Below are 24,457 nucleotides of genomic sequence, written 5' to 3' on the forward strand. Positions count from 1 at the left end.
GCACTGCCAGGTGTGGCCCTCAAACAAACAAAAGCCTCAGTGGCTTATGTAATATCTGTCATATAAAAGTATGATTATGGGGGCCAGAGTCATAGCACAGCCATTAGGGCATTTGCCTTGCATGCCACCAACCCAAGTTTGATCCCTGGCATCCCATATGTCCCCTGAGCCTTCCAGGAGTGATTTTTCTTGTGGGGGGGGCCACACCCGGTGACGCTCAGGGGTTGTTATTCCTGGCTATGTGCTCAGAAATCACTCCTAGCTTGGGGGACCATATGGGACGCTCAGTGGTCCATCCTAGGTTAGCGCATGTAAGGCAAATGCCCTACCGCTTGCGCCACCACTTGGGCGCCAGGAGTAACCCCTGAGTGCAGCTGGATGTGACCCGAAAACAAAACAAACAAAAAAAATATAGATCCCTGAGCGCCTCCAGGTGTGCCCCCCCCAAAAAAAAAGTACAGTTAGGAGTTTGACCCTCTGTGATTGCTGTTTGTGTCTCAGCAGGATCTTGACAAGTGTGTAAGCACCTCAGCTAGAAAGCAGGACCCCTCTTGAGAACATGTGTGGGTCTTGCATAGATACCTGAGAGCACTACAGTCAGAATATGCGTGGGCTACTCAACTGGGAAATACAACTCACTCAACCTGGATCCCCAACTTCCTGGTTACTTGTAAGCTTCATAATGTGATTTGTGACTCCCACAAGTGTCATAGCTAAAAACTGTGTGGGTACCATAGCTAGATGTGTATAGCTGTGTGGCTCTAGTCTCTGCTTGAGAAGCCTCCACCACTGTTTGGAGTAAGGACCACCCCCATTCCATTGTGACCTTATTTGACTAATTGCCTAACAGCCTTGCTTCCAAATAAGGTCAAATCCAAAGAGAAGTCAGGACCCCCATATTGCACTTAAAAGATAAAATTCAGTTTATCATAGACAGATCATGTCTTATTTCAAGATTAGTTGCCAGGGACTGGAGTGATAGTACAGCAGGTAGAGCAGTTGCCTTGCATATGCTGGCTGATTCAGATTCAAATTGCCCCCCCCCATCCCATATGGTCCCCCGGGCACCTCCTAGAGTGATTCCTGAGTGTAGAATCAGGAGTAACCTGTGTGCAAGAAAAAAATTAATACTCTGCAGCATTAAACTGACCATCAGTGGTTTTCATTTGCAAAAGCCACTCTTAGCTCTTGAATTTCAAACAAATGGAAGAGGTTAGATCTGGTTCTACTTAGAGTTTATTATACATGTTTTAGGAATAATACAGAAAAGGGAGTGAGTAATTATATTTAGTATAATTGTGGGGTGGGAGAGGAAAAAGTAGAACCAAGTGGAGAGGAACAGTCAAGTTTCCAGGCAAGATATTAATCATCTATTTCTTTATAGTAGGCACAACACTGTTCATTTCATTTTGTTCTTGAAATTACATGTGGCATTTTATATGAATTTTGTATGTTGCTGTAGTCCAGTAAGAATAGTCACCACCTCTTTTCTACTTTCTTTTTTTAATTTATTTTTTATTTTTGGGCTTGGGGTCATACATGGCAGTGCTCAAGGAATCATATGTATGATGCCAGGGATGGAACTAGGGTGAAATTTTAAGTTCTAAGTACACACACACACACACACACACACACACACACACACACACACACACACACACGCCTTCTGCCACATGCCCCACAGGTTGCTGTCTACTTTTTCCTTTGTCGTTATTTTTTTTTGTTATTTTTTTTTGTTTGTTTGTTTGTTTTTGATTTTGGGCCACACTCGGCGATAGGGGTTACTCCTGGCTGTCTGCTCAGAAATAGCTCCTGGCAGGCACGTGGGACCATATGGGACACTGGGATTCGAAGCAACCAAGGCAAACGCTGCTGTGCTATCTCTCTGGGCCCCTTTGTCGTTATTTTTACTTTCCTCTCTTTGGAGGGAAAGGGTTGGACCAATCCCCCATGGTGCTCAGCAACTGTTGTTCCTAGCTCTGTGCTCATGAGGGACCTCTGATGGTACGTAAACTGAGGGCCATTTACACTGCCTGAGCTTAAACTGGAGTTATCCACTTTCTTTTTTTTTTTTTTTTTTTTTTTTTAATTTTGTTTTTTGTTTTTTGGGCCACACCCGGTAACGCTCAGGGGTTACTCCTGGCTATGCGCTCAGAAGTCGCTCCTGGCTTGGGGGACCATATGGGACGCCGGGGGATCGAACCGCGGTCCGTCTCCTAGGCTAGCGCAGGTAAGGCAGGCACCTTACCTTTAGCGCCACCGCCCGGCCCGAGTTATCCACTTTCAAAGAAAGCCAGACCTGCAACCTTTCTTTACCTTCTTTAGGCAGGCTGTTTAATTTGCCTTGGGGGGGGGGGGGCGGCACACTCAGTGACACTCAGAGGTTATTCCTAGTTATGCGCTCAGAAATCACTCCTGGCCTGGGGAACCTTATGGGATGGTTGGGGGGGGGGGTGTCAAACCACAATCCCTAGGCTAGCTTGGGCAAGGCAGACACTCTGGCCCTAATTTGCCGGAGTAAATTAAAAAAAAAAAAAAGGGTTTCTCTTTCTGCTAACCTGATTTTGTAATATATGATTCCTTTGGTGAGGACCAGGGACTCTAAGGAGTGGAGCAATACTTAGGTGGGTGGCACAGACCTGTTAATTCACTGCTCACGCCCAGCAGTGCTTGATGGAGGGGGTACCAGGGTTACACCCTGCGGTTCTGGGATGAGGACATGCTCTGTCAGGTATTAAGCAAGCAAAGCTTGTGTTCCAGCCCTTGAAAAGACTTCCTGGTCTTTTTAATTATTTCCACATACCAATTAAGTAAAAAGTTTACTTAAATACATTTTTTTTTTTTTTTTTTTGGTTTTAGGGCCACACCCGGCAGCACTCAGGGGTTACTCCTGGCTCTGCGTTCAGAAATCGCTCCTGGCAGGCTTGGGGGACTATCTGGGGTTCTGGGAATTAAACCTGGATCTGTCTTGGGTCAGCCGTGTGCAAGGCAAAGGCCTTACCGCTGTGCTATCGCTCTGGCCCCTTAACTAAATAAATAGTTACATAGAGTAGAAAGAGGAAAGAATCAATGGGCTTAGGGATCTCTCTTCAGAACATCTACTAGATCAGAAATAGTTTCTGATCATGTTCTCAGATCTTTACCAACCTTCTTTTCTTTTCTTTTTTTTTTTTTTTTTTGGTTTTTGGTTTTTGGGTCACATCCAGCAGTGCTTAGGGGTTGCTTCTGGCTCTATCCTCAGAAATCGTTCCTGGCAGGCTCGGGGGACCAAATGGGATGCAGGATTTGAACCACCATCCTTCTGCATGCAAGGCAAATGCCCTACCTCCATGCTGTCTCTCCGGCTTCATATCAATCTTCTTTTGTTCAACAGTGTGGTGGTCGGTAATCCATACACCATACATTAGCCCAGATAAAATAGATGAAGTGACGTTTAGTATATTCAGAGTTTTTATTTTAATTTAATTTTGGGGGACACACCCAACGTCTCTCAGGGGTTACTCCTGACTCTGCACTCAGAAATTGCTCCCATTAGGCTTAGGGGACCATATGGGATGCTGGGGATCGAACCCTGGTTCATTCTGGGTCAGCAGCATGCAAGGCAAACAGCCTACTGCTGTGCTATTACTCCAGCACTCATATTCAGAGTTGTTACAGCCATCACCACAATGAGCTTTAAAAACTTTTCATCATGGGCCTGGAGAGATAGCACAGCGGCGTTTGCCTTGCAAGCGGCCAATCCAGGACCAAAGGTGGTTGGTTCGAATCCCGGTGTCCCATATGGTTCCCCCCGTGCCTGCCAGGAGCTATTTCTGAACAGACAGCCAGGAGTAACCCCTGAGCACTGCCAGGTGTGGCCCAAAAACTAAAAACCAAAACCAAAACAAAAACAAAAACTTTTCATCATGCCCCCACCCCCAAGAAGTCCCATATAATGTTATAAATCAGTGTTAGCTCAATTTGTCCCCCCCCTTTTGCTGTTTTTCTGTTATTGCTCGTGGAACCATGTGGTGCTGGGAATTGAACCTGTTTTTCCTACAAAGATGTGCTCTAAGGCCAGCACCATCGCATAGCAGGGAGGGCTTTTGCCTTACACTCTGTGAACAATATAGCATCCAATATGGTTCTCCAAGCACCACTAGGAGTGATTCCTGAAGGCAGTGTAGTCCCTGAGCACCACTGGGTGTGAGCCTAAAACAAAAAACCAAACCAAAACAAAAAGATGTGCTCCAACCTGTGGATCTTTCTTTCTAGCCTTCAACTGACAATACCCCCACTGCATCTCTTGGCACCCACTGCTCTGAGTATCTTCTTGACATTGTATATAGATGGATGGAATCATAACACATGACTTATTGGAACTGATGACCTTCACTTAAAATTTTCAAAGTTCATCCATGTAGCACCAATCAGGGGTAATTTATAGTCTTTTAATTTATTTTACTTCATTTCCATTCATTTCAAATAGATTTCATTATATGGATAAGTCTCATTATGTCTTCATCAGTTGATGGGCATTTATATCATGTCCATTCTAGCTATTATGAACATTCCATGAACAATCATTTACTTGTAGATGATGTTTGTTTATTTGTTTGATTGATTGATTGATTGATTGATTTTGGACCACATCCAGCTTAGCTCAGGGTTTAGTTCTGGGTCTGTATCCAGAGATCACATAGTGAACTTGGGATCATATGGCAGGGCCAGGGATCAAACCCAGGTCAGCCACATGCAAGGCAAGTGCCTTACCTGCTACACTATTTCTCTGGTTTCAAATAATTTTTCTTTTTTGGTTTTTGGGCCACACTCGGCGATGCTCAGGGGTTACTCTTGACTGTCTGCTCAGAAATAGCTCCTGGCAGGCATGGGGGACCATATGGGACACCGGGATTTGAACCAACTACCTTTGGTCCTGGATCAGCTGCTTGCAAGGCAAACACTGCTGTGCTATCTCTCCGGGCCCTCAAATAATTTTTTTAAGTGGTATGTATGCACTGTAAAAATTTTGGAGAAATTCAGCCCAGCTAAGAACAGAACTAGTTAAAAATGCCACAGGTCTAAGGGCAAAGAAACCAAAAGAACAGTTTTGGTGTGAGTACTCAGCATTTCTCAAAGGTAGTCATGATCTGATAGAAAGGAGTGTTTTAAATTTGTGGAAAGAAATTCTAGTTAGTAGTTGGCATGTAGTTCACTGCTGTGTGCAGTGTTCTTGCCTTGGGCATTTCTTTTTTTTTTTTTTTTTTTGCTCCCAACTGACTTTTATGGATGTGTAAATGTGCAGTCTTCTTGGACTTCTGCTTTATCTTTCATTGGCTTGTTCATCTTTGCTTTTGCTTCTGACCCTTCGTTCTCTCATCTCTAAAAAGAAACTGTAGTTTCTTTTTCAAATTCTTTCTTCCATGTTACTTCTCCTTTGAGTGAATTTTATTTGCCAAATAGCAAATAAGAGTGGCCAATTGCATTTTAGAAGTCACTATGCAGTGGGAGAGTAGTAGAGTTTCCAGCTATTTGCTAACTAAGGGAGCGAGCATCCCAGACAATTTCATCGAGGAGAAAACATGTACATGGCAAAAAAGTACACCACTAAGATAGGTAAAATATCCAGGTTTCTAATAAGGTCACATTTTTTTTTTTCAGGAGATTAGCAGGATGTACAATTTTTATCACAGGTGCAAGCCGTGGCATTGGCAAAGCAATTGCATTGAAAGCAGCCAAAGATGGAGCAAATATTGTTATTGCTGCAAAGACCACCCAGGCACACCCCAAACTTCCAGGCACCATATATACTGCTGCTGAAGAAAGTGAGTACGAATTTTCTGAAATGCTCTAAATGGGTTTCAATACAGAGAGAATTAGCAGGAGCTTTGGATGATCTCTTAAGGGTAATACTTCCTTCTGGGGCTGGAGAGATAGTGCATTTGCCTTGCACAGGCCCAAACTAGGTTTGATTCCTGGCATCTTATCTGGTCCCCTGAGCATATCAGGAGTGATACCTAAATACAGATCTAGGAATAAGCCTTGAACACCATTGGCTGTCGCCCCAAAACAAAAAAAAATTGTAGGTTGGAGTGGGAGACGGTAGAGGAATTAAGGTGCTTGCTTTGCATGTAGCTAACCCAGGTTTGATCCCTAGCACTGCACTCAGCCTCCTGAGCATTACTGAAAGACACTACTTAACACAGAGTCAGGAGAAGCCCCCTATGCACCACTGTGTGTTACCCAAATGCTCCAGAGAATTCAAGTTTGGGCCAGAGAGATAGCACAGTGGTAGGACATTTGCCTGCACATGGCAAATCCAGGATGGGCCCAGGTTGAATCCCTGGTATCCCATATGGTCCCCCGAACCTGCTGAGAGCAATTTTCTGAGTGCTGCTGGATGTGGCCTAAATCCTCCCCCAAATTAAAGTTTATTTGATTTTGCTAGTTTTATTATTTATGTTAATACCATCATAGTTATGTTAAGGGAATATATATATATATATTTATATATATTTATTTTATCAGTAAGTGATGCCTGACATTTGTTTAAATTATACTAGCTAAACCCAAAATAGGTTTGGTGGTAGATAAATTAAAACAAAACAACTTGGGGCCGGAGAGGTGGCACTAGAGGTAAGGCCTTGCAAGCACTTGCCTAGGAAGGACCGTGGCCTCTCATATGGTCCCCCCAAGCCAGGGGCAATTTCTGAGCGTATAGTCAGGAGTAACCTCTGAGCATCTAACAGGTGTGGCCCCAAAAAACAAAAAACAGAACAACTCAAGGGCCAGAGAGATAGCACAGAGGTAGGGCATTTGCATTGCACGCAGCTGATCCAGGATGGATGTTGATTCAAATCCTGACATCTGATATGGTCCCTTGTGCCTGCCAGGAGTGATTTTTGAGCACAGAGCCAGGAGTAACCCCTGAACCTGCCGGGTGTGACCCAAAAAACAAACAAAATAACTTGAAAATAGGAGATGGATTCATAATAGTATATTAAACTCATCTTTATATTTTTGTATTTTTCAATTTTTTCCTAATGAAAATTTTAATTAATCTCTTTTTATCTTTTTATCTTTTTTATCTTATTTTTTGGGAGGGTGTCACAATGGAAAATACTCAGGAGTTACTCCTGGCTCTATATTCAGGAATTACTCCTCATAGTGATTGGGGGACCATATGTAATGCTGGAAAAAAATTTTTTTTTTTTTTTTGTTTTTTGGGTTATACCCTGCAGCACTCAGGGTTACTCCTGGCTCTATGTTCAGAAATTGCTCCTGGCAGGCTCAGGGGACCATATGGGATGCTGGGATTCAAACCACCGTCCTTCTACATGCAAGGCAAACACCCTACCTTCATACTATCTCTCTGGCCTGGAATGCTGGAAATAGAACCCGAGTCAGCTGTATATAAGGCAAGCATTCTACCCACTGTCCCATCTGTCTGGCCCCCTTGCTTTCTTTTTTTAATAGATGTGTCCTAGCTATTCTGATTTGGATATGGATTCATCACTCTGCCCTCCAACAAGGTGGGGTCTCTAGAAGTTATACAATATAATTATATTGGTGTGTGTGTGTGCGAGCACGCTTGTGCACGCTTCTGACTGCTCAGAGATGGTTCACTTCTCAGGAGGTGCTTCTGGGAACCATTTGGGCTGGGAATAGAGCACAGAGCTAGAACCTGGACATACCCTTCAGCCCATTCAGTAATGTCCCATCAGTGCTTTTTCTTTCTTTCTTTCTTCCTTTTTTTTTTTTTTTACTTATATTAAAAGGAAAGTGATGCTATTTATTTGTTTGTTCTTTGCAGTAGAAGCAGCTGGAGGAAAGGCTTTACCCTGTGTGGTTGATGTGAGAGATGAACAGCAGATCAGCAGTGCAGTGGAAATGGCCGTGGAGAAATTTGGAGGTAGTGCCTTAATTCTGAAATAATTCTTAAATCTTGGCAACATAGATGTGTACCTATAATTTTTTTTTTAATTTGAGACTTTTTTCTGAGTCTTTGGCATAGTAAGCATTTATTTTCATTTAGGAAATGAGTGCTTACTCACTAACAAGAGAGTGCAAAAATACGTATTATTTTTAATTGTTAGCAAATTCTCCCTTTTATTTTTTTGGTTTTTGTTTTTTGGGTCACACCCGGCAGCGCTCAGGGGTTACTCCTGGCTTTACGCTCCAAAATTGCTCCTGGCAGGCTTGGGGGACCATATGGGATGCCTGGATTTGAACCGCCATCCTTCTGCTCACAAAGCCTTACCTCCATGCTATCTCTCCGGCCCCAGCAAATTCTCTTAACATTTATTCTTCCCTTTCTTTTTTTCCCCCTTTCCTTTCCTCTAGTGCCTATCACTCTACCTTCAATCTCTTCCCAAAGGATTTGCTACCTTTTGTTTATTTATTTTTGTTACATGAAAAAAATTGTATTTATTTTGTATTTTATATTTATATTTCATTTTTAGCTCTGTAGTTAACAAGATTAAAAACTTATTATTTTAACACCATGATTTACCAAGTTGATCATAATACAGTCTTTTAAGGCATTAAATGTTCAAACACCAATTCCACTATTAGTGTGACCTTTCTTTCACCAGTGTCCCCAGTCTCTCATTCACAACCATTATCTGCTTACTTGCAGTCACTAACTAGTTTACTTCATTTTGTTTGTTACAACACAAAGTCACATGGAAGTATCAAAATTTAGGTCAACTTGAGTTTTTTACTAGATGTCCTTTGTGTATTAGCAAAATAGGGTTCGTCTATTTTAATGATTGGCCTAAAATGGAAACTGGTTCTTTTTTCAGTTCCTAAGAAGAACACTTTCATTTAAATAAGGGTTATGAGGAGGAGTAGGAAAGTGCTATGCTTATAAGAAGGAGCCCTTCCTTGGAAAGATACCTGAGAGGAGAGAAAACTTTTTTTTTTTTGGGGGGGGGGTTTGGTTTTTGGGCCACACCCGGTGGTGCTCAGAGGTTACTCCTGGCTGTCTGCTCAGAAATAGCTCCTGGCAGGCACGGGGGACCATATAGTACACCGGGATTCGAACCAACCACCTTACGTTCTGGATCGGCTGCTTGCAAGGCAAACACTGCTGTGCTATCTCTCCGGGCCAGAGAGAAAACTTTGTTTTTGTTTTTGTTTTTATTTTTGGGCCACACCGGTTTGACGCTCAGGGGTTACTCCTGGCTATGTGCTCAGAAATCGCTCCTGGCTTGGGGGGACCATATGGGACGCCGGGGTCCGTCCTACACTAGCGCTTGCAAGGCAGACACCTTACCTCTAGTGCCATCTTCCCGGACCCCCCCCCCCCCCCCCCGAGAGAAAACTTTTAAGCAACTTGGATTTAGAGGCTGTAGCGATAGCACAGCAGTAAGGAGTTTGCCTTGCAAGCGGTCAACACCAAGACAAACCCTGGTTTGATTTCTGGCATCCCTGAGGATTTCTGAGCACAGAGCCAAGAGTAACCCCCTGAACATTGCCAGTATGACCCGAAAAACAAAACAAAGTTGGGTTTAAGTTTTGAAGACAACAAATGAAGACATGAGGAATTGGAGTTTTAGTCTGTAGAGTGCTTTCCTTGTGACCAGCCTAGGCTTGATCCCAGAACTCCACGTGATCCTCCAGTACCACCAGGAGTGATCACCGAACATAGAGCTAGGAGTAAACAAAGCAGTGTGGGGTGTACATTGAAAATAAAACCAAAAAAAGACAAAAATGGGAAGCCTTGGAGGTTAGAGAATTTGAGAACTGATATGGAGGGAGGCAATAAGACACAAAGGACAAAGCCTTCTGACATTTCATGTGCACCTCTGGAGACCTGCAGTCTCTGTTGTATCCATGAGAATCATTCTGGTGGTGTTTTTGACACATGGTCAGTCTTGCACAGTGGGTTGCTCGGATGCATGGGCCACTCAAAATCATCTTAAATAATTATTTGTGAGTCACTTAGGATTTAGTGATATTGAGTAAATGTTTTTCATTTTTTTATTATAAAATTTAAATAACATTAATCTGAAGTTAATTATTTGAAAACAGGAATCGATATTTTGGTGAATAATGCCAGTGCTATTAGTTTGACCAACACATTGGAAACACCAACGAAGAGAGTGGATTTAATGATGAATGTCAACACGAGAGGCACTTATCTTACGTAAGTTAGTTGTAAATTAAAGAGTTACTGGGAAGAAATTGCAGTGTTTTCTCCAGAACTGACTGTAAATAGATTTGTGTTAGGTTAGCAATAAAGGATAAAATCTCCCTAAATCAGGGGCCAGAGCAGTGGCACAAACGGTAAGGCATCTGCCTTGCGCCTTCTAGCCTAGGACCTCAGTTCAATCCCCTGGTGTCCCATATGGTCCCCAAAGCCAGCAATGATTTCTGAGCGCTTAGCCAGGAGTAACCCCTGAGCGTCACCAAAAAACAAACATAAAAAACAGAAAAAAACCAACTCTCTAAATCAGCCATCATGAGTATTATAAGTCCTGTGCCTAAAAAAAAATTTACCTAGAGGCTGGAGTGATAATACAGCAGTAAGCCATTTGCCTTGCACGTGACCAAAACAGGACAGACTCCGGTTCGAATCCTGGTATCCCATATGGTTCCCCGAGCCTGCCAGGAGCAACTTCTGAACAGAGTCAGAAGTAACTCCTGGGCCCGAAGAGATAGCACAGCGGCGTTTGCCTTGCAAGCAGCCGATCCAGGACCAAAGGTGGTTGGTTCGAATCCCGGTGTCCCATATGGTCCCCCGTGCCTGCCAGGAGCTATTTCTGAGCAGACAGCCAGGAGTAACCCCTAAGCAACGCCGGGTGTGGCCCAAAAACCAAAAAAAAAAAAAAGAAGTAACTCCTGAGTGCCGCTGGTGTGACTCAAAAACCGAACATAAATAAATAAATAAATAAATAAATAAATAAATAAATAAATAAATCTACTTAAATCTGCTTAAGAGACCAGCTCCCTCCCATTTGGATATGGTCTCCACAACAATATCCACAGCTTTGTCAGCCAATTAATGAAACTAGTCAGTTATTTTATAAAGACCTAAAAGTGTTTCTAGCATTTGCAGAATGGTTTTATTCAAATTCTTTTTTTCCTGTATATTTAATAAAGATTAAAGTATAGCTCAAGTATGTTTGATATGTGCATACATAAATACACATATGCAGACTGAGTTCTGATTGTTCAAAGCCAGAAGTGTCTCTTTCCTAGAAAAACACATGGGTTTTATTTATATAAATAACAGAAGCTCACTGTGAATCACATTTTAATGAAACTGACAAATGGCTAATACTATCTTGGGCAATATGAAAGGAAATTTAGAATGAAGAGGGGAAAGAAAAATATTATCTTGGTCTGGTCTAGATTTCTTGGAACATTTTTTTTCATTTATCCATTTGTTTATGTGTTTACTGGCCCACAAGTTCTGTCATTTTTCATGGAGATCTAAGGACAGATCAACATAGAACTTACTTCTCTGCCTTAAAAGAATCTTGTATGTTTCTCGTTTCTGTATAAACACAGGACAGGGGCTTAGGATCTTGGGCTTTGAGTTGGACTCTGATTAGACTTGAAATTCAACCCATGGTATAACTAAAACCCAATTACAAACATGTGGTGCAAGCGGAAAGACATCTGCCTTGCATGTACTAGCCTTGGATGGACCGCGGTTCTATCCCTGGACGTTCCATATAATCCCCCAAACCAGGAGCAATTTCTGAGCGCATAGCCAGGAGTAACCCCTGAGTGTCACTGGGTGTTGCCACCCCCTAAAAAGAAACCATGTTTGTAATCATGGTGCTTAAATTAAGATATTAAAAAAAAAAACAAGAAATTCAATCCATGGGCTGGAGTGATAGTATAGAGGTAGGGTGTTTGCCTAGCATAGTGCTGAACCAAATTTGATCCCTGGCACTCCATAATGACTCTTAAGGCCTGTCAGGAGTAATCCCTGAGTGCAGAGCCAGAAGTAAGCTGTGAACACTGCCAGGTGTTGCCAAAAAATGGGGGGAGTTAGAAATTTATTTTACAAATTCAGATTTATGATCTTCTTTTGAAATCCTGGAAAATCTGGACAGCTATATGGCAAACAGTTAACTTTTATTTTAAAGCTAAACAAAACTTTATTCTGTCAGTCACAAGCCCCATATTGACATATCAGGGCCATCTCCCAAGGGAGATGACCCCTTCCAAGGTCATAAATCAGATTATATAGGGAGGGGATACAGGGAGGTTCTAGCTTTTGATAATCTTTAAAATGATTGGCTTATGTCTAGGTACCTTTCTACTGCTCCTTTGTCCTTTCAAGATAGGCTATCTGGTATGGCCAGGTAGCTTGGGGCAGTGATAATGGAAACAGACTTGTGTATGGTCTTTTACAAAATGGCATCTACCCTTGTTGAGAACAAAAGAGAAGCCTAACATGTGGTTTTTACAAAATGGCATCTCACCTTGAACCCATGGTCTCACATTCCCTCTTCTTATGGACCTGAGTCAAATCCTTGACTCTCCTTGAGGTTCCTTATTCCTGTCCCTGCTTATGGGCACATACTGGAACTTTAGCACAAGCATCTTAACTGCACCTATGCGTGCCTGAATAAAGTGGGTGAGAAATTAATCATGCAAGGATCTATTAAGAACATCACAAAAAGAATGAACAGTGGCCTATCCAGGGCAGTTATCCTGGGTAATTGAGTGAAATATTGTTTATATCAGGAGGCAAAATCTTTCCATTCCTGAAAATTGGCCTTCACCTGCTGCAGCATCTCTGGGATGACTCCTGATATCTGTTCTCCTTGGACCTTATACAATCCACTTTGTTTTAAGTACCTTAGGTCCAGATCCCTCCTGTTTTGCAGGGCCACTTCTGTTAAGGAGTCCAGAGGGTGCTCTAGATGTATACACAATCAACGATCTTGGGCAATTTCTGGGGAAGCCTGATTCTTGGCTCTCTTCTACTCCATCCTTGTTGGTAGGGCTTACATGGGCACCTTAGGCAACATTGAACTGCTGGCTCCCTCTTCTTTCTTATTTGCCTTAACTGATGCTTCCCTATTAGGAAGTAAGTCTGGGTGTGATCCCTACGGTGACAATTTGACCCACAAACCCTCCACCCACAGTCTGAGTAAGAGTCCAAGTATAGCTCACAAGCAAATCAGGTGTTCATTCTTGCTGGTTGGTCGTCCGCAATCATTTCATCAGTAGGAGCATCAGGATGATTTCCATTAAAACCTGAACTGTGAAATCAGGGTTTCTCAGGAGTAAAGATACTGATGTAAAGATGCAAAGATCAGGTCAACATGATGAGCCAAAAGTGCTTTGGGCCTCTCACTCTCTTTTGGAGTGTCCTGGAGGGAATCTATCATCTCTCTCCAGGGTTGGGAGGGATTTTGATCTCCAGAACTTTTCTCAATGCTGTGGCCAGTCACTGCTGATCTAGACATTCCTAGATGGTTTCTGATTTCCCTAAGCCAGTTCATCTCAATGGTCTCCCTGAGATTAGCAGAGTCTTGTAACAGTACTAGATGTGTTTGTCACTTAACCTCAACTCATTTCTCTGTTTCCCTGGAAGAGGGCTCCAAATGATAAACTTTTATTAAAGCCAAGAAGAAGCATTATCAACTGCCTCATTTCTGAACTCAGAAACAGCTTAAAAACTGGCCATTTGCCATTCTGTTTGCACTGTTGTTTAATTTTCTCTTTTCTTATATTTGCCAGGAGAGGCGGGGGGGGGGTACTGGGCATTGAGTCCAGGATATCATATATGAACCGTGTGCTTTATTATTGAGCCATGTTTTTATTCTCGCCCCTCCTGTCCTGTCCCATCCTGTCCTGTCCTCTCCCATTCTCTTCTTTCCTGTCCTTTCTTTCCCCCTCCTACTTCCCCTTCCCTTTTCTCTGTAGGTGGAAGTGACTAATATTCAGGGGACCTGTGGGTCACTCCTTGCAATTTTTGGCCACAGAGTCACAGTTCAGTACAACAGACTGCAGTGCTCAAGATAACTCAGGCCACCCTGGGGGTACTTAGGGACCTCCAGAGTTATGCTCTGCAATTCTCAGGTGTTCACTTAGTACTGATGATTAATCCAAGGTTGGCCAAATGCAGAGCACGTGCCCTAACCCCAGTACTAGCTCTCCAGTTTTATTTAGATATATATTTTTTTATGTTGAAGAAGGAATCATACCCACATCTCTTTCACAAATGAGATGAAGACTGGACATCTGCTCAGCAATACACTTGCCTTGTGTTTGTGAGGCCTGGGTTCTGTTTCTAGAACCACACGGTCCTCAGATGACGTAGGCAGGAATAATTTCCTAGTGAGTCTCCCCAAAACAAAATAAAACAAAGAAAAAGAAATAGAAAATGATACATCTCTCCAAAACCAAACAAAGAAAAGGAAATAGAAGGGGGCCAGAGTGATAGTGTAGCGGTAGGGCATTTGCCTTGCATTTGGCTGGCCCAGGACGGACCTCGGTTTGATCTCCAGTTTTCCATATGTTCCCCCAAACTAGGAGAGATTTCTGAGTGCATAGCCAGGAGTAACCCCTGAGTGTCACCAGGTGTGGCCCAAAATCCAAAAATCAAAACCAAAACCAAAACCAAAAACAAAAACAAAACAAAACAAAAAAAAGATAGAGAGACACATTACAAGCCATATGGTCAAGTAAAATGAATCAGAACTTTCTTTGTACATGTGGACATATTTCTTTCTCCTTTAATTTTGAGGTGTAGGGCACACCTGGCAGTGCTCATGGCTTATTCCTGGCTCTGTGCTCAATATTCACCTCCATAGGGACTCAGAGGAACATATGGTGAGCTGGGGATTGAACCTTAGTCAACTGCACATAAAACAATCACCTGACTCATGTATTCTTCTTTCCAGTCCAAACTTGAGTCTTTGGTTTTGGTTTCTGTTTTGTTTGTTCTTAAACAAATTGTCTGCTTTTATAAATAGTTAAAGTAATACTGTTTTCAAAGACATTGCATATTGATACAAATTAAACTTGGAAGAGTATTGGAAGTTATGTTTTTATTAGATTTTGGATTCACATATGCTTGAGACTTATTTCCTGCTTTGTATTTGAGGTCACCTCTGATAGTGCCATGAATTGAACCCAAACCTACTATACACAAAGCATGCACTCAGCCCTTTCAATGGTCTCTGTTTCAGATCTTACTTTTTTGGGAGGGGGGAACCTGGTGGTGTTCAAGGTTTACTCTTGACTCAGGTGTAACTCCTAGCAGTGCTCAGGGGATCATATGAAATGCTGGAGTTTTAAACCCAGGTCGGCTGCATGCAAGACCTCCGGCCCAGATGTTACTTTTTTTTTTTTTTTTTGGTTTTTGGGCCACACCTGGCGGTACTCAGGGGTTACTCCTGGCTGTCTGCTCAGAAATAGCTCCTGGCAGGCACTCGGGACCATATGGGACACCAGGATTCGAACCAACCACCTTAGGTCCTGGATCGGCTGCTTGCAAGGCAAACACTGCTGTGCTATCTCTCTGGGCCCCAGATGTTACATTTTTAAATGACAATTTAGGGAAGCGGTGATGGGGAGTACATTCGTGCTTTGTATATATGAGGGCCTGGATTGGATTCCTGATGCAACACACACATAAACACAAGCACACACATAGAGATACAATTACATTTTCATTGTTTTAGCACTCTACTAAGATAAAATAAATCACCTGTAATACTAATATTAGTGATAGTTTCCTGTTTTAGTATATGCATTGCTCTAAATTTCATTTATGTAATCTCATTTTAATACCTAGATTGTAGAGGAAATTAAAAGAAGAGAAACTGAGAATGAGAATGCTAAATTTTGCAAAGGTCAAAATTTGAACTCAGGTTTATCTCCCTTGAATTTTTAAAAATTGTAATTAGTGGGGGCCGAAGAGATAGCACAGTAGTAGAGTGTTTGCCTTGCAAGCAGCTGATCCAGGATTGATGGTGTTTCGAATCCCAGCATCCCATATGGTCCCCTGTGCCTGCCAGGAGTGATTAGTGAGCACAGAGCCAGGAGTAACCCTGAGCACTGCCAAGTGTGACCCAGTAACCAGGGGGGAAAATGTAATTAGTGCGGAGAGAAGGAAAGGCGAGAAAGGAAGACAGACAGACAGAATGAGAGTGAGAAATAGTGTCAAAAAAGAAGAGGGTGAGAGAGAGAGAATTGTTTGGGACAGAAATTTGGGTTGAAGCCTAGATCTCAGACATAGATCTGACACGATTTTCTGCACCAGCTCCAGGAACCAAACTCCCTCTGGGACATTCTTAATACTGCTCAGACACCAATATGCGCCAGTTTTGATATGACATCCTGACAGTGAGGAAATGTCAACAACTAGGTCTAAGAGCAGGTTGTCTCCCGGTGATGCTCAGGAGTTACTCCTGACTGTCTGCTCAGAAATAGCTCCTGGCAGGCACAGGGGACCATATGGAACTCCGGGATTCGAACCAACCACCTTTGGTCCTGGATTGGCTGCTTGCAAGGCAAAGGCTGCTGTGTTATCTCTCCGGGCCCAGAGCAGGTTGTCTTATCTCACCACCTAACAATAAGATGAAATCAGAAGACATGTCATCCTTTGATCTGTGCAAAAGTCAAGATCTCTAACTACAGAAGACTGACTATGATAACCATGACTGGGCAGAACTTTTCCTGGAACCAATAAAAAAGACCTTAGTCTAGGGCCTAGGCTTTGGGCCTATGACCTGTACAACAACTAAGATCTCTAATCCCAGAGGTCTGGCTGAGACAACTGCAACTGAGCAGAACTTCTGGAAACATAATGAAAGACTGTATCCTAGGCTTCGTACTAGGATCAGTGCAAAAACGAAGACTGATTAAAATTACAGTATTGGGGGGCCGGGCTGTGGCGCTAAAGGTAAGGTGCGCCTGCCTTGCCTGCGCTAGCCTTGGACAGACCGCGGTTCGATCCCCCAGTGTCCCATATGGTCCCCCAAGCCAGGAGCAACTTCTGAGTGCATAGCCAGGAGTAACCCCTGAGCGTTACCGGGTGTGGCCCAAAAACCAAAAAAAAAAAAAAATTACAGTATTGGAACAGAACTTCTAGAAACTTAAAGACTTCACTCTAGTCTCCACCTGTGCAAATGCCAAGATCTCTAGTTATAGAGGCCTGATTTTATCATCTATGACTGAACGGAAAGTTTCCAGATAGCACAAAAGGACCTAGGGAAGAGAAAAAGAGAACGTGCGGAGCCTATAGTTATTCCCATGACAGTATGCTTCAAGGGCATAGAAACCCTTTATCTCTTAGGCCAAGGGAATTCCCTTTCTAATCTCCCCAATATTTACTGTGCCTATGCAAAAGAAATTATATTTTTTGTTATTGTTGTTGTTGTTTTTCTTTTTTGTGTACTGTGTTTTGTTTTTATTTTAGGACCATGGTTATTGTTTGGTTGTTTGTTGTCTTTATTGCTATGGTGCTTTTTGGGTTCTTTTGTTTGATTTTTTTGGTATGTTTTTATGTTCTTCCTTTTTCCCTTCTCTTAAATTGATATTTATAGCCTCTAGATTTAAGGACTCCTCCCATTTCTTTCTTGTTTGATTTTTACCTCCCCTTTTATTTATTTATTTTTTTTTGGTTTTTCGGGCCACACCCCTTTGATGCTCAGGGGTTACTCCTGGCTAAGCGCTCAGAAATTGCCCCTGGCTTGGGGGGACCATATGGGATGCCGGGGGATCGAACCGCGGTCCTTTCTTGGCTAGCGCTTGCCAGGCAGACACCTTACCTCTAGCTCCACCTTGCTGGCCTCAGCCCTTTTTATTCTCTTTTTTTTTTCTTCCCTCCAAGCAGACCACATAACTTGAACCATCTTGGTCTGTCTCATAAATTGAGGGGGAAATAATGGAGGGTACCAAGACCAAACAGGTATATGAACATTGAGTAGAAATAAAAAATGATCATACTTAAACACCAAATCCAAAGCCAATGACAACAGAATCAAAACCCAATCTACAACAAGCTAGACACAGAAGGGACCACTTAACACTAGCAGCCCAGGGGTCAAAGGAGGGGGATATGGGATGCATGCTGGGAACAGGGGTGGAGGGAGGACAACACTGGTGGTGTGAATGCCCCTGACTCAATGTCACTATACCTAAAATATTACTGTGAAAGATTTGTAATCCACTTTGATCAAAATAAAAATGATTTAATTAAAAAATTAAAAAAAAAAGAAATTTGGGTTGAAGGGACCGAGTAATAGCACAATGGTAGGGCATTTGTCTTGCACACATTCAACCTAGGACGAACGATGGTTTGAATCTTGGCATCCCATATGGTCCCCTGAGCCTGATAGGAGCGATTTATGAGAGCTGACCCAGAAGTAACCTCTGAGTGCCACTGGATGTGTCCCTAAAACAAAAAATAAAACAAAACAAAAAATTGGGTTGAAAACCCAAGCGTTTAAGGTAAACGTGCCAAGGATTTGATTCTTTTTTTTTTTTTTTTTTGGTTTTTGGGCCATACCCGGCGGTGCTCAGGGGTTACTCCAGGCTGTCTGCTCAGAAATAACTCTGGCAGGCACGGGGGACCATATGGGACACCAGGATTTGAACCAACCACCTTAGATCCTGGATCGGCTGCTTGCAAGGCAAACACCGCTGTGCTATCTCTCCGGGCCCGGATTTGATTCTTTTCATTAGACAGATCAAGTTATTAGGCCATTAAGAAAATATTCCAAAATGAGTATTACTTTTCCTGTTTTTATTCTAGAAAAGTAAAAATAAATAAGAAAATATTGTAGAGATCATGATGCACTTAATTGCTCTGTATAAGAGGTTTAACATATAATTTGATAGAGTACTATTAACTTGACTTGTGTTTTCTTTTGGTTTCAGGTCTAAAGCTTGTATTCCTCATTTGAAAAAAAGTAATGTTGCCCATATTCTTAATCTCAGTCCACCACTGAACCTAAATCCATTGTGGTTCAAACAGCACTGTGGTAGGTAATATGTGGAGGGTTTGACTTGCCCTGTATCAAAATATGCTTAATTTGTTTTATATCAAAAATGAGTGTATTCTGATGTAACCACAATTTATCCATAGCAATCCTTATTAAATCTACTGGGCAGAGTCATTAGTGTTTTGAAAAACTGTATCCCTACACTTTATCCAGTGAAAAAAATTGAGGTATAATTTATTTTCTATGATACACAGATCTAAATGATTCAGTTTGATGAGTTTTGAAAAATATGTTCACCTCTATAATCAGCCCAAATCAATATTTCATTTTTCACTGTCCCAGAAAACTCTCCATGGGCCCTGATGGGTATGATATATTAGAACTTTATTATAATATATTTCATCATAATACATGTTTTTGTTTGTTGGGGGCCCACACCTGACATTTTTAGGACTTACTCCTGTACTCAGGGATCATTCCTGGCAAGAATAAGGGACTATGGGATGATGGTGATTGAACCTGGGGTACTATATACAAGGCAAGCATTCTACTCATTGTATGATTGTTTTAGTCTTTATTTTTTTTAAATTTTATATATGTAATGTATTCATTTTTTTCTTTTTTTGGGTCACACCCGGCAGCGCTCAGGGGTTCCTCCTGGATCTATGCTCAGAAATCTCCCCAGGGAGGCACGGGGGACCATATGGGAAGCCGGGATTTGAACCATGGTCCTTCCGTATGCAAGGCAAACACCACTGTGCTATCTCTCTGGCCCCTATGTAATTTATTCTTTTTTTTTTTTTTTTTTGGGTCACACCCGGCGGTGCTCAGGGGTTACTCCTAGCTGTCTGCTCAGAAATAGCTCCTGGCAGGCACGGGGGACCATATGGGACACCGGGATTCGAACCAACCACCTTTGGTCCTGGATCGGCTGCTTGCAAGGCAAACGCCGCTGTGCTATCTCTCCGGGCCCTATGTAATTTATTCTTAAATGAAATGACTAAAAGTTATTCATTAAGTAGTTTACCTTTCACAGAAAACTAACAATTTTTATATGAGTATGCTGACAAAAACATAGTAATATGATAATAATATATATTACTTATATATAAATATAAGTGCCTCCTCAAAAAAATTGTTGCATCAGGGGCTGGAGCACAGCAGGTAGGGCATTTGCCTTGCATGTGACTAACCTGGGTTCCACCCCAGCATCCCATATGGTCCACCAAGCCTGCTAGGAGAAATTTCTGAGCATAGAGCCAGGAGTAACCCATGAGCCCTGCTGGGTTGGCCCCAAAACAAAACAAATTACATCAGGTTAGAGCTGTAGTATAGTGAGTAGAGAGTGTTTGCCTTGTATGCAGCTGACCAGGTTCAATCTCTGGCATTCTTTTTCTTTTCTTTTCTTTTCTTTTCTTTTCTTTTTTTTTTCTTTTTCTTTTTTTTTTTTGGTTTTTGGTTTTTGTGTTTTGGGCCATTCCCTGCGGTGCTCAGGGGTTACTCCTGGCTATCTGCTCAGAAATAGCTCCTGGCAGGCACGGGGGACCATATGGGTCGCCGGGATTCGAACCAATCACCTTAGGTTCTTGGTAGGCTGCTTGCAAGGCAAACGCCGCTGTGCTATCTCTCTGGTATGGCATTCTAATATAGTCCTTTGAGCACTACCAGGACTAATTCCTGAGTACAGACCCAGGAGTAAGCTCTGAGCACTGCTGGGTATGGCTCAAAACCAAAAATAAATTACCGTATTTTCCAGCGTATAAGACGACTGGGCGTATAAGACGACCCCCTAATTTTGTAGTTAAAACATAGGTTTAGGCCTATATTCGCTGTATCAGACAGAACGTTCCTGTGCTGCAGCTGTATGTACCACAGTGAGCCAATCACAACAAGCAAAGGTTCAAAGGTTATACTGTCATAGACTTCCTCTCTGGCTCTGGCCAATCTGAGCAGGCTTTTTACAGTGTAGATTTGGGTCCAGAACATTGTCTAATTTGCATGCGTGAAAAGCCTGCTTGGATTGGCTGAGTTAGAGAAGCGGTCCGAGCAGCCTTGCAGTGATTGGTCCCTTATCATAGGCACCTTTTCTGGCAATTCCCTGGTGGTGTCAGTTAATCTCCCCCACTACATGAACCAAACAACATCCCATCCTCGGACCCTAGCACTGAGCCACCAACACGGTTAGCTGGGTTTTGCCAGAAGTGGCCCTCAGATCTCCTGAGTACTGTTTGGGAGCCCCCAAAAAAGAGATTTGGAAACTCTACAGCCCGATTTTTGTTGTTGTTGTTTCATTTAGCAGCATATTGAAACATTTTTCGGGATATACTCGGAGTATAAGACGACCCCTGATTTTCGGTTGATTTTTTTTTTGTTTCAAAAGTCGTCTTATATGGCCAGAAAATACGGTAGTTAAAATTTAATTGTACCAATAAATGGCCAAGGTCAGCAGAACTGGAGATTTCGTCCTCAGGCTGTTTGTGTCAGTTCACAGCCTGGCTTCCCCTTCTTAAAACCCTCCCTTCTCCCCATCAGCTTTGTAGTCTCAGTTTTATAACCCAGGGCCAACCCCTGTTATTGTTTAGTTCTGTTTATCCTCCTAAATGATCGCACTCATCTGTGTTTATGAAAAATATAACTTTTGTTTATTAATTAAACTATCATTTCTTTCAGCTTATACTATTGCTAAATATGGTATGTCTATGTGTGTGCTTGGGATGGCAGAAGAGTTTAAAGGTGAAATTGCAGTCAACGCATTATGGCCTAAAACAGGTATGTGCTTAAAGAAATGCATGTGTGAGCCTAGAAATAGCTCAAAATGGCAGATACCTGACCTTTAGCTTGATACCTGGTGTCAGTTGGTACCTGAGCATTGCTGAGTATAACCTTGGGTCCTCTTAGATCTATTGGACTGAGCATTTCCAGTAGCGGTCCCCATAAAAAAAAAATCCACCTATAAAATTTCCATTTATTGTCCTTCACACTCTTACTGAGTATGCTGGTTGGGATAGAAGTGAGTAAACTATGAATTGACTTCAGTTGGTTTGGGAAAGTATGCTTAATTTTTAGTATATGGCCCTATTAGTATTAAATGATAAAATTAATATAATAACTATTAATAAAAATAATATATAGCTTTGTCTAGGACTCTGTGATAATTCAGTCAACTTATATATTAGAAATTTTGTTTTAGTTTTGGATTTTGTGCCACACCTGGTGATGCTCAGGGCTTATACTTGGCAAGGCTCAGGGGACCATATTTGATGCCAGGAATAAAACCTGATTTTGCTGTGTACAAGGTTAGCACTTTACCAGTCCTGTACTAGAATATTAAATGTTACATTTGAACAGTCTCATTAAAGGTCACCCAATACTGACCTTCTCTAATCCTCTCTCTGGTACCTTAATAAATTCTACATATTGTCATATTTTGTACTATTTCTCCAAACATCCCAACAAATGCTTTTTTTGGGGGGGTCACACTCAGCAGTGCTCAGGGGTTACTCCTGGCTCTGCCCTCAGAAATCGCCCCTGGCAGGCTTGGGGACCATATGGGATGCCAGAAATCAAACCACCATCTCCTGGGTTGGTCGCATGCAAGGCAAACACCCTACTGCTGTGTTATCTCTCCAGCCCCAACAAAAAAATTTTTTTGTGGGAGGTATACCATGCTTTACCTGGAAATGTTCAGGGCTTACTCCTTACTCTAAATTTAGGTATCACCCCTAACAGTGCTGGGGACCCTATATGGTTACTACTCATGAGGTAAGTGCCCTATCTAATGTATTTTCTGTCCCCCCAGTCCAAATGTTTTTTCAGTTTCTTGAATTCTACTTTTGTCCTTTTCCTTTACTAAAAGTGGACTTACCTAGGCTTTGGAAAAGGTTCTGAGATCACTCTCTGAGGGTGATAGAAGAAATTGTATATTTCCCCATATATTTGTTAGAATTTTAGGTGGTATTTGTGTGTGTGTGTGTGTGTGTGTGTGTGTGTGTGTGTGTGTGTGTGTGTGTGTGTATTTGGGATTTTGTTTGTTTTGGTGCCATATCTAACAGTGCTCAGGGATCATTTTTGGCTGGACTCATGGGACCATATGGGATTGTAGGGATTGAACCTTTGTTGTCAAGGCAAGTGCCCTACCTTCTGTACTATCATTTCAGCCTTAATGCCGTAATTTTTTTAAAAAGGTTCTAAATCATGTTTGGTATTATGGAATATGGAATTGTTTTTAATATTAAAGTTTCTTTTAGAGTATGATAATTTTACGTGTAGCCATATAAATAATACTAATTTCTTTCTTTCTAGTTAATTTACTCTTAGCTTTCTTTTATTCCTTTTTTTTTTTTTTTTTTTGCTTGTTTTTTTGGTTATTCCTGGCAGTGCTCAGAGTTACTTCTGGCTCTGAGCTCAGAAATCTCCCCTGGCAGGCTCAGGGGGCCATATGGGATACTGGGAATCAAACCATCTGTCCTGACGTGCAAGGTAAAGGCCCTACTGCTGTGCTCTCTGGCCCCACTTTCTCTCTTTTTTTTTTTTTTTTTTTTGGTTTTTGGGCCACACCCGGTAACGCTCAGGGGTTACTCCTGGCTATGTGCTCAGAAGTTGCTCCTGGCTTGGGGGACCATATGGGACACTGGGGGATCGAACCGCGGTCCGTCCAAGGCTAGCGCAGGCAAGGCAGGCACCTTACCTTTAGCGCCACTGCCCGGCCCCCCCACTTTCTCTTATTTCTTTGCTGTGTTCTGCTCTCCTTTCCTTCCTATTCTCTACTAGGAAATTTCACTTGATTTTCTTGAGAAAAAAAAAATTTTTTTTTGTTTTTGTTTTTGTTTTTGGGTCACATCTGGCATGCTCAGGGGTTACCCCTGGCTCTGTACTCAGAAGTCACTCCTGGCAGGCTCGGGAACCATATGGAATGCTGGGATTCGAACCAGTGACCTTCTGCATGCAAGGCAAATGCCTTACCTTCATTTTGTCTCTCCGGCCCCTAGATTACAGTAATTTTTAAAAAATGTTTGGGTTTGTTTTTTTTTTTTTTGGTTTTTTTGTTTGTTTGTTTTTCGGGCCACACCTGTTGATGCTCAGGGGTTACTCCTGGCTAGGCACTCAGAAATTGCCCCTGGCTTGGGGGGACCATATGGGACGCCGGGGGATCGAACTGCAGTCCTTCCTTGGCTAGCGCTTGCAAGGCAGACAGATACCTTACCTCTAGCGCCACCTTGCCGGCCCCTTTAAAAAATGTTTTTGTTGGGACCAGAAAGATAGTGCAGGGCTTAAATTTATTATTTTGCCTGTGGCCAACCAAGTATAGTCTCTGAGCTCCACTAGGAGTAAACCCTGACCACAGAACCAGGCGTAAGTTTTGTGCACTGCCATGTATGCCTTACACAACATTATTTTTTGTAGTATATTTAGCTTTATTGTAGTGAGGCAACACTGTATAATTTTAATATCTAGTTTATTATATTTCTGGAATCTGATTAATTTTACCCATTAAAATATTTGTGATTTTATCATTTTTATTCTTGCTTTCAATGTAATATTTATTTTCTATG

At 42.2% G+C, this 24,457-nt stretch overlaps 1 protein-coding gene across 1 annotated transcript in view; it reads left to right on the plus strand.

The window, feature by feature from the left end:
• The window catches only part of HSDL2 (hydroxysteroid dehydrogenase like 2), an 85,054-nt gene that overhangs the window by 13,002 nt on the left and 47,595 nt on the right, over nucleotides 1-24,457 (plus strand). Inside the window, exons 2-6 of the mRNA XM_049784696.1 lie at nucleotides 5,641-5,804; nucleotides 7,793-7,891; nucleotides 10,015-10,129; nucleotides 18,841-18,944; nucleotides 21,576-21,674. Of these exons, the coding sequence (XP_049640653.1) occupies nucleotides 5,641-5,804; nucleotides 7,793-7,891; nucleotides 10,015-10,129; nucleotides 18,841-18,944; nucleotides 21,576-21,674 (581 nt within the window). The remainder of the gene's footprint in view (nucleotides 1-5,640; nucleotides 5,805-7,792; nucleotides 7,892-10,014; nucleotides 10,130-18,840; nucleotides 18,945-21,575; nucleotides 21,675-24,457) is intronic.

Source organism: Suncus etruscus, chromosome 1 (assembly GCF_024139225.1).
Source record: "Suncus etruscus isolate mSunEtr1 chromosome 1, mSunEtr1.pri.cur, whole genome shotgun sequence".
NCBI lineage: Eukaryota > Metazoa > Chordata > Mammalia > Eulipotyphla > Soricidae > Suncus > Suncus etruscus.